We start from the raw sequence: 14,217 nt of genomic DNA, 5'->3' as shown, positions 1-14,217 counted from the left end.
CCTGCCTATCCCCTGGTTGTGTCCTTACTGCCACCTGTGACCATGGAGGCGGGTGCCTGCACCTGAGGCCAGCCCACCCAGTGGAGGGCCTGTGGCCACCTGCCTCCCTCCATCCCTGACCCTGTATCCCAACCATCTCCTGAGGCCCCTTCACAGCAGTGCCCCACTCCATGGGATTTCGTCCCGAGACCAGCTTGGAGTACGAGGACAGGTTGTGTTTTTCACCTTCCACCCAAATGCTTACACTGCGCTTACTGCCCACATGGGCCTCCACCCCACGGTGTCCCTGCCCCAGCCGGGTCACTTCACCATTTACACATACTGCCAGTCCACAGAGGCGAGAAGTATTCAGGAAGGAGAGATGACAGGATTTTGTGACTGCTGTTGGCTGCCAAGGGGGAGGGCTGAGTCCAGCACCATGGCTTGGACCCTCCTCCGAGGTAGGCGGCTGGGGTATTTGTTCCCTGGGGCTGCGGGGACAAAGCACCACACACCGAGAGGTTCCAGAAAACGAATTGGTCCTCTCCCAGTTCTGGAGGCTGGAGGTCAAGGTGGAGCAGCAGTGCCGTCCCTCCAAAGGTGCTAGGAGACGGTCCTTCCTTGTCTCCCAGCTTCTGGTGGCCGACATCCTTGGCCATCCTTGGCCTGTAGTCGCGTCACTCCAGTCTCTCTCTGTGGCCCTGTCTCCCTCTGTTCTGTCTTCTTGTAAGGACACCAGTCATAGTGGATTAGGAGCTCACCCTCCTCCAGTGTCACCTCGGCCTGACTTAGCTTGATTACTTAACCTCTGTAAACACCCTATTTCCAAATAAGGCCACGTTCCAAGGGTCCGGGTGGACACAGATTTGGGGGGCCACTGTTCAACCCAGTACACTCCCAACAGAGGCAGCATACCATGAGCGTCTGTCCTGCCCTTCCCAGCTCTGCTCTCAGCTGAGTGCCAGGGAGATGGCAGGACTGTGGTCCCTTTACTCACGGCCTGGGGTCTGACTTGCGACTGACCGGGCACAAAATGAACAGACTGATCAGGTGGGGATGCGTTTTATGGAGGGAACAAACCAGCAGCCCGTCAAATGAGCAGGTGAGCAAGGTTCCCCTCCTGGGGAGGTGAGGACACACACCGGGTCCCTGCAGCTGGCAGGGCTTGGTGTTCCAGAATAGGGAAGGCCCGGAGCGACAGAGCAAGGCCCTCAGGCCGTTAACCAAAGCTTGGCCACCAGGACTCCTCCCTCCAGCTCAGCCGGGGCCTTTCTGTCCTCCACCCTGCTTGGGAGGGCAGCTGCCCAGAGCTTGGTGCTCCAACCGTGCAGGCCTCTCCTTTGCCTGCCACTGACCTGTCCCTCCTGCATGGGCACCCCAGGCTGGGATGGCAACAATTGGGGAACGATTAGGATGAGGAAGACAGAGATGCAGCTTGGCAGGTGGACCACCGGGTCTAAAGAATGAGCCAAGGCTCACACCAAGGACTGCAGGAGACGACAAAGAGGTTCAAACGGCGAGCTGGCCTGTTCCTGTCCCATAAGCTAGGATGGCGTGTGCCCCCGCCCCCCACCCCACAAACTCCATCCCAGGGCACCATTCCCACTCTCCCTGTCTCCTGTAACCAGGGGGGTGTGGAAGGAGGGAGACCACCAAGTTCACCTGGACCCAGCTGAGTAGGGAAAGAAGCTTGCTGGGACACGGATAGGTTACAGACCATTAAGTGGTGACTTCCCTCAGCTGGAATCTGGACCTTAGAGTGGCCCCTAGCCCAGGTCCATGCAGAGCAACCAAGAAGGCTCAGTGTGGGCAGGATGGGTGGCCGGGCTTTGGCCAGGGAGCAGCAGCCTTGGTACTCTTTCCTGGTACCTGTGCCTCCTGGACAAGGGGCAGTGACACAGGTTTCCCTGGGAGCTGATGGGCCCAGCCTAGGGACTGCCAAGCTCCCCTGTAACCTTCTGGCTGCAGAGGGTCTTGCCTTTGACTCTCTGCAGTGCAGCCACATGCCTGCAATGGGCAGATGAGGCTTTGCAAAAGGCCCATGACGATCCAAGAGCGATGGACCCTGAGACAATGGTTCAGGATGGGGAAGAATGGGTCCCTGGACACGCGGCCACACCTTCCCCCTGCTTGCCACCAGAGGGCACCGTCCTCCTGCCTGATCCTGGGGAAAAGACATCTGTCCCCAACCACCCTGGCCCATTGGCCTAGAACCTCAAATCCTCAAAATACAGCCCTGAGGATGACAGCAAATCCTCGGGGGGGAAAAACCAAGCAAACAATGGCATGGGGCCCTTCTGACCCCGCAGGAGTCTTCGTGCTCGGAGCCCCACGGATCTTCATAAATTTGGGGGGCATGTAGCAGAGCCATGTGCTAGGGATAAGTCCCCTGGGACCTCCAGGTCCCCTGGGGAACCTGCTGACATGGCATCGCCGAAGGGGATGCTCCTGGAAGCAGAGGATTCACGTAGGGGTGACAGCGGGAGCCCGAGGTGGAGGAGGGACCCGGCTCCTCCCAGGCACCCAGCACGTGATGACCACGTGTAAGCAGGGAGCTCCTGATCTGATCCTGCTCTGAGTGTCTCCACTGCAACAGGCAGAGGGCCCAGGTGAGGGCAGTCAGATGACACCGCAGATCTGGGTGCTACACTGGGGCATAGGCATGAGGGCCCTGCTGAGAACACTGACCTCTGGGTGCCTGTGAGGGACAAAGAGATGAGGGCCTTGATGACAGCTGTCATCTCAGCTCTAGAAGCCTGCACTGGGGAAGAGCCCCGAGATCCCAGGTAAGGACATTCAGCTGTCACCTCCGCCCTCTGTGCCTGCAATGAGGCACAAGCATGAGGGATGAGGTGAGGATGGTCTTTTGTGAGACAGTCACCTCATCTAAGGGTGGATATGTTCTGACACAGACCTTAGAGCATCCATGAATTGAGACAAATGTCACCTCAGTTCTGGGCCCCTACAATGGGGAACAGGGATGACAGACCCAGTGAGGAGAGACATCTGTCACCTCATATCTGTGTGTTTACATGAGGGCAGATGCAACAGGTCCCAGATGAGGAAAGACATCTGTCACCTCGGCTGTGAGTGGCAACATTGGTGCTGAGGTATAAGGGCTTTCAGCTGGCACTGAATGTCCACTGGAACAGAGCAAGAGGGTGAGGACAGCCACAAGTCCCCTCAGCTCTGTGTGCCTACACTGGGGTAGAGGCATTGGGTCTGGGTTTCAACATTCAACAGACAGTTAATTTTTGGATGCCTGGACTAAGGCGAGGCTTCAGGGCCCTGGAGTGGAGAGTCACCTTTCACCTCAGCTCTTTGTGCCTAACCTTGGGTAGAGGCATGAGGGACAGGCGAGGGCATTCAACTGTTACCTCAGATCTAAGTTCCTACCCTGAGGCAGAGCATGAGGACCCAAGACACAAGACGCAAGGAGCACTGGAGCTGGGAGCTGCACAGCAGCAGAGACCTGCGGCCCAGCAGAGGGAACTCAAGTGCCTTCTCAGGTCCGTGTAGCTACACGTCAGAAACATGAGGGGCCAGGTGACAGCATTCAACTGAAAGCCCAGATCTTGATCCCTATGCTAGGAAAGGAGAATGAAAGAGTAGGTAGAGACATGAGGGCCAGTTGGGGACTATCAACTATCACTTCATGTTGGGTGCCTGCACTGGGGCAGAGACATGAGGGCCCAGGTGTAGACAGTCTACTGAAAAACAAATCTTGGTGCCTACACTGGAAAAGAGAATGAGGGACCATTGATGTCATTCAACTGTCACTTCAGCTCTGGGTCATTAAACATAGGCAGAGGCACAAAGGACTAGGTGGAGGAAGTCAACTGTCCCCTCAGCTCTGGGCCCCTCCTCTGGGATAGAGGCAGGAGGTGCTTGCACTGGGACATAAGCACGCAGGCCCACATAATTACCACCAACTGCTACCTCAGCACTTGGTGTAGGTCTACACTAAGGGGAACGAGGGAGCAGTTGAGGGCATCAACTGTCACCTCAGCTCTGGGTGCCTACCCTGAGGCAAAGACATGAGGACCCAAAGAAAAACGGTCAACTGCCACCTCAGCTATGGGAGCTTCAGTGGGGCACAGGCCAGAGGGCCCAGAGGAGACGTTCTCTGCCCCCTCACCCTGGGTGCCTGCACTGGGGCAGGGACATGAGGGCTTATGACATGAGGGTCTAATCCTCTCTACGTCCCCATCGAAAAACAGTCCCAGAGAAAATAAGGGACGTGCACAAGGCTGCCCCATGAGGCACAGAAGGCCTGAAACTGAGTCCCAGGTTTCTAGCCCATCACTCATGTGGTGCCCCTGGGGATGGTAGATGTGCCTCTGGACCCTCAGGGGGACTCATTAAACCAACATTTCCCAAATGATTGCTCTGAGCAAGATGTAAACAGTGTCCTCTAAGAACTACCAGTCTGGCAGATGCACTGTGCCCAACAGGCAGCCCGAGAGTATAACTGGGAGCCTCCTCTACTGGGCACCACAACTACAAGTATTGCAGGAAAGACCAGTGAGGCAGGCATGGTGCCCAAGGTTCAGTACCCACAAGTATGAGAGTTTGGCAAACGGTCAGCATTATCTGATCCCAAATTCTATGACAAAACCCAGATACTAACCCCTGACTGCCACAGCAGAGCCCAGAAATTGATTACTCTGATCTTACTAGGAAGAATGAGGGAGTGTTGTGTATGCCAGTGTAGAAGCTACGGGGTTTTTTAAGATTTTATTTTTCCTTTTTCTCCCCAAAGCCCCCCGGTACATAGTTGCATGTTTTTAGCTGTGGGTCCCTCTAGTTGTGGCATGTGGGACGCAGCCTCAGCATGGCCTGATGAGCAGTGCTGTGCCCGCCCCAGGATCCGAACCGGGGAAACCCTAGGCCGCTGAAACAGAGCGCGCGGACTTAACCACTCGCTCGCGGACTTAACCACTCGCTCGCGGGCAGGCGCCCAAAGCTACTGGGTTCTAACCAGAGCTCTGTCATTGCCTGGCTTTATAAGATTTCTCTGTATTTTGGACTCTTCCATTAGGAAGGTTCCCGGAAGTGGCTTCACTGGGTCAAAGGGCACGGATATTTCTGTGGCTCTCATGCCACCCAGCGGCTGCCCTCCAGAAAAATGGGTCCGGTCGAAAGGGGTGGCGCCAGCTCCCCCGGTGCAGTAGGTGATCAGGGTGCATTGGATGATGTCAGGGACGCCTTCCTGAAGAAGGCTAGAGGAGCAGGCAGGAGTTTTCCAACGAGTCTGAATAACGCTTTAGACGCCCGCTCCCCTTATCGGAGCGATACGTGAGACGGCGTGAACGCACTTCCATCCAGAGAACAGACCTCGAGCAGAGGCGTCGCAGCTCTGAGCCTGGTTGGCTCCGGCTCGTCGCATTCAGTGTCTTCCTACCGTGCACTCTTCTGTACCGCCATGTTTCTAAAAGGCACATATAGCAACTTTAAAACAATTTCTAATTAGTCCCACCAGATCTATCCGACTCTTCCCAGGCTTCAGAAATCCGACCACAGGGCAGGAGGGTATCCCCAGCCCTGGAAGCATAGGAAGGCTGGAATCTCTTGCCCGAGAGGAGTCGGGGGAGACTTCTGGGGCGGGGCATACGTGGGGTCAGGGGCGAGGCCGGATAGGGCTCCTCCCATTTGGCGGCTTGGCGACTCAACCCGAGCGCACGTCAGAGGCGGGGCCGGCGCAGGCCCTCCCACCCAGCGGACGGCGGGGGTGGCACCGGAGGGCTGTGGCCCCGCCCTGGGGAGCCATTGCTGGGCCTGTTGGGTCGCGCTGCGCGGCTGTCTCCCATTCTCTGGCCGAGAAGAGCCGGGCGGCTAGCCTGATAAGGCTGCCCCCGACCGAGCCCGCGTCTCCCTACTGCCAGGCAAGTCTCCGGCCGACCCAGCCCTCATCACTGGTCCCCAGGCCCGGAGGGACGGCCTGAGCTCGGGGCCTCCCAGCGAGGGACCCGCGTCCGGGAGGACCATTTCCACTTGCCAGCCCCAGGGGCTCGCGTGGGCACGATCGTGAGCCGATGGGTTCCCGAGTTCCCTCCTAGCCTGGCAGGGCTTCTCTCCACGTCCCCGAGGAGCCTGGCCAGGTGGTTGGACGAACAAGTCAGTGCACCGATCGCATCCACCCTGCGGCAGGGGCCCAGCACAGGCTCGTCCCTGACCCCCACCCAAATCTGCTCTTTTGTTTTGTTGCCCCCAGAGCGCGCGGTCCCCAAACAGTGCTCTAGCCGGCGGCCCCAAACCAGCAGGAGAAGTGGACATGAGGTTGGCAGGTGGGTGGCTTCCACAGTGAACAACGGGTGGGAGTTGGAAAGGGGACCTGGCTGGAGGCCCAGGTGTCTAGAGGTCTCTGTCTAGAGGGGCCCGGTTGGACCACTGGGTTTGGTTCTAGAAACCGAGGACTCTTCATAAACCCTCATTCTATGACCTTGAACAGATCCTTTCACCTCCATAACTTCAGCTCCCCAAGCTGTGAGATGAGGATTAGGATAGTTGATTTCTCCCAACTCGGATAACTGGGCACTGTTTGGAAAATGAGCTGTGGGAGAGGCTCCAGGGAGCATGGCCACTGGGTGGAGAGGGGTGGGGTGCAGAGGTGGAGACGCATGGTCTGACCAGACTGGCCATGGGGTTGGATATTGAACCCAGTGCCAGACCTGCTGTTGCCTTGGCAGCTAAAATGAAGATGACTTGGGGAGGGACAGGTTGGGGGGTGGAGAGCAGAATTTAAGAATTGGAGTTCAGATGTGCTTAGGTTGCAGCGTTATGAATCTATCCCAGTGGAGCTGCCCATTGAGGAACTGGCTGAGAGGGTGTGGCCTCAAAAGTGGTCAGGGCTGGGGCAGGACAATATTGAGAGTTGCAGTAGAGAATGGGGGTTAATTCAAGGACAGGAGTAGATGAGAGCACCTAGTGGGAGAGGAGAGCATAGGCTGAGAAGGCAGCTTGGGACAGAAGCCTGGGAAAGTCCAGCTTTTCAGCACAGAGTAAGAGGACGATCTAAGCAAGGAGGAGGAGGAGGAGGGACCAGATAGGTTTAGAGTGTGCCATCCTGGAAGCCAGTGCAGAAGTGTTTCCAGCAGGAAGGCCTGGGCAGCAGCCTGAGAGGCCAAGGAAGATCAGGGCCGACAGGTGACACGGGGAGTTGACACCAAGAAGGTCATAGGTGGCCTTGGCAGCAAGCTGTTTTGGTGGGGTGGTGGAGACCAGGCCAGATTGGAGTAGGTTGGGAGAGAGTAGGAGGTGAGACTATGGAAAGAGCCAGCGTAGATGACTTTGGAGGAGCTGACGGGGAAGAGAAAGGGAGGGGAGAGAGGTCAGTGGCTGGATGGGGATGTGATTCTGAAGGAGGGCTTTTCCTTCTGTGCTTTCTTACCAACATTTCTGTGACATGTTGAAAATAGAGGAGAAAGAGTGAGATAGAGAGAACGATTGCCATTACAAGAAACCTGAGCAGGGAGGAGAGCTGCCAGCACAGCCCACAGCAGGTGAAGGGACCAGTCTTCAAAAGACAGAGGACCCCCTCCTTTGCTTTCCCAGGAGAAGAAGAGGAGGATGGGTGGGACACAAATATATTGGTAGCCTCAAAGGCAGGAAATTGGGGGGAGCACTGGAGCCCTCTTGAGCAGTGAGTTCTGGAAGGCCCCTCCACACCTGCTGGGGAGAACCAAGCCGAGAGCCTTGGAGTTAGAACTCAGTTTCCTCCTTCTACCTGCCAGGAGCTCGAGGCCCGCTCTCAGGCCTGGTGGATGGTAACAGGTCCCCACCTTCCTGTCCTCCAGTCACTTCTTCCCAAGTGGATGAGGCAATTGTCCTGAGAGGCCCCGGGGTCATTTGGGAGCTCAGTGGCATCTGAGGTGGCCTTGCCTGTGTGTTTCCTATCTCCAGGCCCCCTCCGCATTGTGGCCCTGGTTGTCATCGTGGGCCTCACCTGGATCATAGTCAGCATCTTCCTGGGTGGGCCTGGCAGTGGCTTTCCTCGCATCCAGCAACTCTTCACCAGTGAGTGTGGAACTCTTCCTTGCCCCACTACGGAGGTCACCAGGGCGGTCGCCTGGGCCTGTGGACTGAGGCTCCGGGTAGGGGTGGGGGTGGCCTGGGTTTTCTGTCTCCCTGGCAGGCCACCTCTAGCTGCCCTCAGTCTGTCTCCTGGCATCCAGTGCAGCCTTCCCCTACCACCCAGTTGCTTTGGCTGGGAAAGCCAGTCCCTGCTAATTAGAATTCCGTGCCCAGCTGGAGTCAGTGGGACCCGACTAGGGGGCAGGGGGCTTCTGTGGAACTTTGGGTATGACATTCTGGTTGCTCCTTGCAGGCTTTCCAGGGGGCTCTGAGATAGAGAGGGGACTCTACACCTTGTTATTGGTGACGCTTCACCTAAGTACTTTTTACAATTCTGATTCACCCTTTTCCTGGAGCAGGGAGCTTTGCATCTGAACATCATTCAGTCTTAAGCAGGAACATGCCAAGGTCAGCCTGGCTTAGCCCATGGTCCCTGAGCCTACCTGCCCCTCTACCTTGACTTCACGGTGTAGGGCCCATGGTGTAGGGCCCTTGTTAGCCTGGAGGCCTCCAGGCTAACAGAAACAACTCTCTGTACCCACAGGCCCAGAGAACTCAGCGACTGTAGGTAAGGCTCCTGTCACCTTCCTGCTCCTCCCCTGCGCCCACCCCTCATGCTACTTTTGTGACACCCCTGCTTGCCCCCAGTCCTCCATGGTTTCTCATCTCCATTCATCCCTCCCCAAACTAGCCATCACAGCCCCCTGGAGCTGCTTGCATGCTGTGAACCTAGAAAACAAGTTCCCTGCTTCCAGAATACCCTGGTGGGACAGGCATAGGAGAGACATTCCCATTCCAAAAGCGAGAACGTGGAAGGAATTGAGGGGTCACCACGCCCAAGCAGGTCCAAAACCCAGCAGGGCAAATGCCGTTAGGTTTCAAGGCCTGTGAAGAATCCTCTGTGACCCGATGCTCTGTCCTCTAGGCCCACCGGGCTGGGGGGCCCTCCAGAATGGAGGGGACCGCCCTACCTTCTGGGCCTGTGCCATCTCTGGCCTCTGTAGCCACCACTCTGCCCTCAGAGTCATCTTTCCTTCCCTCTGTCCTTTCTCTGTCCCTTTCAGTCCAGGCCAGCAGTGTTTCTGCTAGTATAAAATTCTCAAAAACCTTGTTGGTCTCCTGTGCAATTCATGAGGGTCTAAGCTATAAGACAAGAAAGTCTTTCAGATCTTTCCTGGGTAACCCCATCTCTATTCCTGGCTTCTGCTGACATGGTTAAGTGGATCTGTCAGTCACATGCCTCAGCTCTTTAGCAAACAGTTGTCCAGCCACATCCTTCATGTTCTCTCCAGAGCACAATTTCTCATTTTTCACGATATGGTTAGACTGAGAATTTTCCAAATCTTCGTGTTCTGGTTCCTTCATGTTTAACAATTCCTTTCTCCGTTTTTCTCTCTTATCTTAAATTTTACTGTGAACAGCAAGGAGAAACCAGGCCGTGCCCTCAATACTTTGCTTGGAAATCTCCTCAGCTAAATATCCAAGTTCAGCATTTACAAGTTCTACTTTTCACAAAGCACTAGAACTCAATTTGACCAAGTTCTTTGCCACTTTATAACAAGGACCGCCTTTCCTCCAGTGTCTGATAACGTGTTCCTCATTTCCGTCTGAGATCTCACCAGAAGCACCTTTAGCATTCCACATTTCTAGCAACCTTATGGTCATGATGATATATGTGTTCTCCAGGACAACAGAAGCTTTCTCTACTGTTCTCTCTTCTTTCTGAGCACTCACCAGAATCACCCTTAATGTCCATATTTCTACTGGTGCTCTCTTCAAGGCAATCTAGGCCTTTTCTAACATGCACCTCAAAATTCTACAGCCTCTACCCATTACCCAACACCAGAGTTATTTCCATATGTTTAGAGATTTTTTATAGCAGCACCCTACTTCCTGGTATCAAAATCCGCATCATTTCCCTGGGGCAGCTGTAACTAAGTACCACAAAGTGGGTGACTTCAACAACAGAAATTTCTTCTCTCACAGTTCTGGAAACTAGAAGTCTGAAATCTGGGCGTTGGAGGGCTACACTCCCTCTGCAGGCTCTACGGAAGGATTCGTCCTGCCTCTTCCAGCTTTTGGGGGAACCCCTTTTGGGGGTTCCTTGGCTTGTGGCCACCTCACTCTAGTCCCTGCCTCTGTCTCCACGTGGCCTTCTCCCCCGTGTCTGTGTCTCCTCTTCTGTCTCTTAAAGGACACCTGTCGTTACATTTAGGGCCCACCCTACTCCAGGATGATCTCATTTTAACAAATTATATCTTCAGTGACCCTATTTCCAAATAGGGTCACATTCTGAGGTACTTGGAGTTAGGACTTCAACACATCCTTGGTGGGGGTACAATTCAACCTGTCACAGAGGCCGTCCTCCCACCCCACCCCATGGGAACCAGGTGCTCTCGGAGCTATTTTCCTGCAGTCCAGTCTGGCCGGGCACTCATCTGTGCAGTTACCCTCCCAGCTGCTCCTTCCTTCCCCACCTGTGCTCTGTTCCTGGTACGGGCACAGCCCAAGCCAGCTCTCCCGCCTCCTTTTTCCCACCAGTGGCAGAAAAGCCTCCCTGGGGTCCCTGTCACCTTGCCCTGAGGGCAGCCCCAGAAGGATGCAGAGTATCCATGGAAGTGTCCCTGGCCTTGGCCTGAGCCATGTCCCCTCCCCACCACCAGTCCTTTGCTCTGTGGTCACTCATTCCTCCCTATGGGCTGGTCCTGGCCTCCCTGTCTCCGATCTCGGGTGACCCCAGGACCAGGCCCATGGGTCACCCCTCCTGTCCCCACTCAGAGCCACGGGCCAGGAAGTACAAGTGCGGCCTGCCCCAGCCATGTCCTGAGGAGCACCTGGCCTTTCGCATGGTCAGCGGGGCTGCCAATGTCATCGGACCCAAGATCTGCCTCGAGGACAAGATGTGAGCTGCTTGGGGTAGACAGAGGCAGGGGAGGGAATGGGGGACCAAAAGCTGGGTCTGTGAGGGAAAGCAGAGCAGATGTGCTACTCGAGGGCTCCGTCTCCCTGCCAGGCTCATGAGCAGTGTCAAGGACAACGTGGGACGTGGACTGAACATCGCCCTAGTGAACGGTGAGTCCTCCATGATGTGGGGTCAGAGTTAAGACCAGAGAAGCAGAGCTGGGCCATGACCTGCCACCCTGCTTCCTCACCCTCTCCTCGCGAGGAGGTGTCTGGCTGTTTGTCTTGGCCCTCCCCTCCAGGAATTCCCAGGGAGGCCCGGGAAGGGGTCTCTGCGGGGGTCTGTGTGAGCTGAAGGCTCCACAGAAGTGACCCAATGAACAAAACCATGGTAGCAGTAAAAAACTAGAAGTTTCCAGGAAGTTGGAGGGTGCTTCATGGAGAGCTCCTGGAGGGCCCGAAATGCCAGGCAGAAGCTCTGCAGCCTTAGGCGGGCTGCCGCTGTCTGAACGAGGGGCACAGTGGGCATGAATATGGGGGGATGTTTGAAAAGCTTCCAGAAGGGCTGCACCTGGTGGCCACCACCATGTCCTGATCTGGGGGGATCGAGGTGGTAGGGTGGAGTTACCCTGGCGCTTGCCCAGTAGGACCCCCTCCCTCCCTCTCGACCCAGGGGTCAGCGGTGAGCTTATCGAGGCCCGAGCCTTCGACATGTGGGCAGGAGGTGAGTGGCAGCTGTGGCCTCCTCTTTGTGACTGTGCAGCAGAACGACTGGGAGTCTTTCCCCTGAAACACTCTTCTTTCTATCCATTTGCTGGGGGCTTCTCAAGCACTTCCTTGGGTTTGGAAAAGGTGGGAAGGGACAGGTGTATGGTCATGGGGATGGCCCTGGCTTCTTATACCAGTTTGCCCCTGCACTCACTTGGCCCCCATTGGTGGGATATGTCCCTGGCCTGATCCCTACTTTAGTTTCCTCATTTGGAGCACAGGGGTTGTGGGGGAAGGGTGCTCAGTGGTGCCTGATGCTCCGTGTTCCATTGGACCTGTCCCCCCAGATGTCAACGATCTGCTGAAGTTTATTCGGCCACTGCATGAAGGCACGCTGGTGTTCGTGGCGTCCTATGATGACCCAGCCACCAAGTAAGTGGTTGCCAAGGCCAGCCTCAGCCTGGCCCTTCTCCGGCGAGGCTCACATCTCTTCCTTCTTTGCGGCAGGATGAATGAAGAGACCAGGAAGCTTTTCAGCGATCTGGGCAGCAAGAATGTCAAGGATCTCGCCTTCCGGGACAGCTGGGTGTTTGTGGGGGCCAAGGGCGTGCAGAACAAGAGCCCCTTTGAGCAGGTACACCTGGAGAGCGTGGTGCCTCTGCTTCCCAGCCCAGGGCAGTCTGCCTGCCCCTTCTGCCTGCAGACATTGGCCGCCCCGCTGACCATCCTGCTAGGTCCCCTTCTGTTCACACCACAGCCTGCCCTGAATTCTGCCCTAGCACACACCCCCAAGGCAGGCCTGGCCCCTCACCGTCTGCACAGGGAGGGGCAGTAATGTGACCTTGTCTGTCCTGTATGGATTTCAGTCTTTAAATGGCAAAGCTTTCACATTGGCAAGAGTCACAACTAAGCAACCTTCCTCTCAAACATCTTCAAGATGCTCAGTTCTGTCCCATTCTCCCAAGACCCAGTACCCCGATTGACACTATATACCCTTCTGCCACCAGCCCTGGCTGCCCTCTGGCCAGCTGCTCCTCTGGGGCCACATGTGTCAGGCCCCATCCTTATTTTGGGGAGGCTCCCAGTCCAGTGAAAAGCTACGGTGCCCCCAAGCCCTGCTCCCCACAGCAGGACAAGGCAAACAGGCTGTTCCAGTGGTTTCTGGAAGGCTCTGGCTGCCAAAAGAGCAGCTCAGCCCCCAGAGAAGAAATGCCCCCTCTGGCCTGGCTTTTTCTGCAGCTTCCAGCAGCTGCCTGCAGGCCAGGTAAGGACAGGGACACACACACTCCCTCCTTCCCTTACCGTTGTGTTCCAGGCCAACATGAGGGCACAGAAGTTGACCCCCCGCTCCACCTGTGAGGGGGCAGGCCAGCGCAGCTATTGCCATTTTTAGATGAGAAAATCAAGGCAGGCAGGCAGAGAGTACACAGTTGGTTGACACTAGCACAGGGGGACTGAAACCTCTGTCTGTCCCCTGTGCCTGAGGGCTGAGGCTATGACTTCCTGCTCCCCCCACCCTGCAGCACGTGAAGAACAGTAAGCACACCAATAAGTATGAAGGCTGGCCTGAGGCGCTGGAGATGGAAGGCTGCATCCCGAGGAGGACCATGGCCAGCTAGCCCACCGAGCGTGAGCTCCAGGCTGAGGGAGGCTGCGTGTGCCCAGCCCGGGTGGAGGCGGTGGCGGCGGCGGCGGCGGCAGCGGCGGCGGCGGCGGCAGCGGCGGCGGCGGCAGCAGTGCAGGGCTGAGGCCCGACCCCATACCCGGCCAGGAACATTCTCTTGCCCCAACACATTGGGGCTCCAAGGCAGTGACTGATGACCAAAGCATGACCAGTGGTCGGGGCTGAAGGGGCCGGCCGCGTCACGCTTTGTCAGGGGAGCCCAGGTACTCATCTCCTTTTCCTAGGCTGCTTCCCCTGGCTAGCCCCCACCCGATTCCCAACCACCCCCAGCCGCAAGGACCCTGGGTGCTCACCCTCTCATCGCACAAGTCTGGTAGCAGCTGCCTGGTGGATTGGGGCATCTTCCAGAACCTCTCCGTCCCAACACCACTCGCTGCCCTGTGGGCTAACCTGTTTCCAGTGTGACTCCTTCTGGTGAGCCACACCTGGTGGCCAGTTCGGGGGACTGGCTGCCTCCTGCCTCGCTCTCTGCGGGAAGGGGCCGCCTTGGAGCCAGACCAGCTGGGACAGCAAGACAGCGAGCCTGATGACAGTCCCTAGCGCAGTGGGTTCCGGCTCCTGCAGTTTATCAGAGGGCCCGCCTTCTAGATGACCTCTTAATAAATTGGTGGCCCTCGATGGAATGAAGTACATTCAGTGGGGAGTCAGGGCTGGTGGTGTCAGGGGGAGGGACATGTCCTGGAGGCTCAGCTGACCTGCCCCCACAGCCTTAGCAGACAGCCTTTGTCTCCAGGGCTCCTGCCACCAACAGGTCCATTGTAGCTGAGGTGTGACTCAGGCGGTGAGCAGAGGAGCTCCCCAACTGGCATCCCCATAGCCTTACCTGAGAGAGATGGTTCTGCCCTCTGAGGCTGCAGGAAACTCACGCAGCT

The 14,217-nt window shown here is 56.7% G+C and overlaps 1 protein-coding gene across 7 annotated transcripts; it reads left to right on the top strand.

The window, feature by feature from the left end:
* Positions 1–5,668: 5,668 nt before the first annotated feature.
* Positions 5,669–13,963, top strand: FAM3A (FAM3 metabolism regulating signaling molecule A). Of its 7 annotated transcripts, none has more exons than XM_070604601.1 (10): positions 5,669–5,864; positions 6,194–6,266; positions 7,882–7,995; positions 8,597–8,620; positions 10,039–10,954; positions 11,066–11,124; positions 11,627–11,677; positions 12,009–12,093; positions 12,169–12,295; positions 13,185–13,963. In XM_070604601.1, exons 5-10 carry the CDS (start codon positions 10,695–10,697, stop codon positions 13,278–13,280), a joined length of 678 nt encoding a protein of 225 aa, XP_070460702.1. In that variant the 5' UTR covers positions 5,669–5,864; positions 6,194–6,266; positions 7,882–7,995; positions 8,597–8,620; positions 10,039–10,694; the 3' UTR covers positions 13,281–13,963. The 7 variants fall into 7 exon arrangements, with proteins under 7 accessions (XP_070460702.1, XP_070460704.1, XP_070460699.1 ...); XM_070604603.1 differs by having other exon boundaries at positions 5,671–5,864; positions 10,831–10,954; XM_070604597.1 differs by having other exon boundaries at positions 5,729–6,096; positions 10,831–10,954.
* The last annotated feature ends 254 nt before the right edge of the window (positions 13,964–14,217 follow it).

This window comes from Equus przewalskii, chromosome X (genome assembly GCF_037783145.1).
Source record: "Equus przewalskii isolate Varuska chromosome X, EquPr2, whole genome shotgun sequence".
Lineage (NCBI taxonomy): Eukaryota > Metazoa > Chordata > Mammalia > Perissodactyla > Equidae > Equus > Equus przewalskii.
This window is presented reverse-complemented; position numbering and strand designations above follow the sequence as displayed.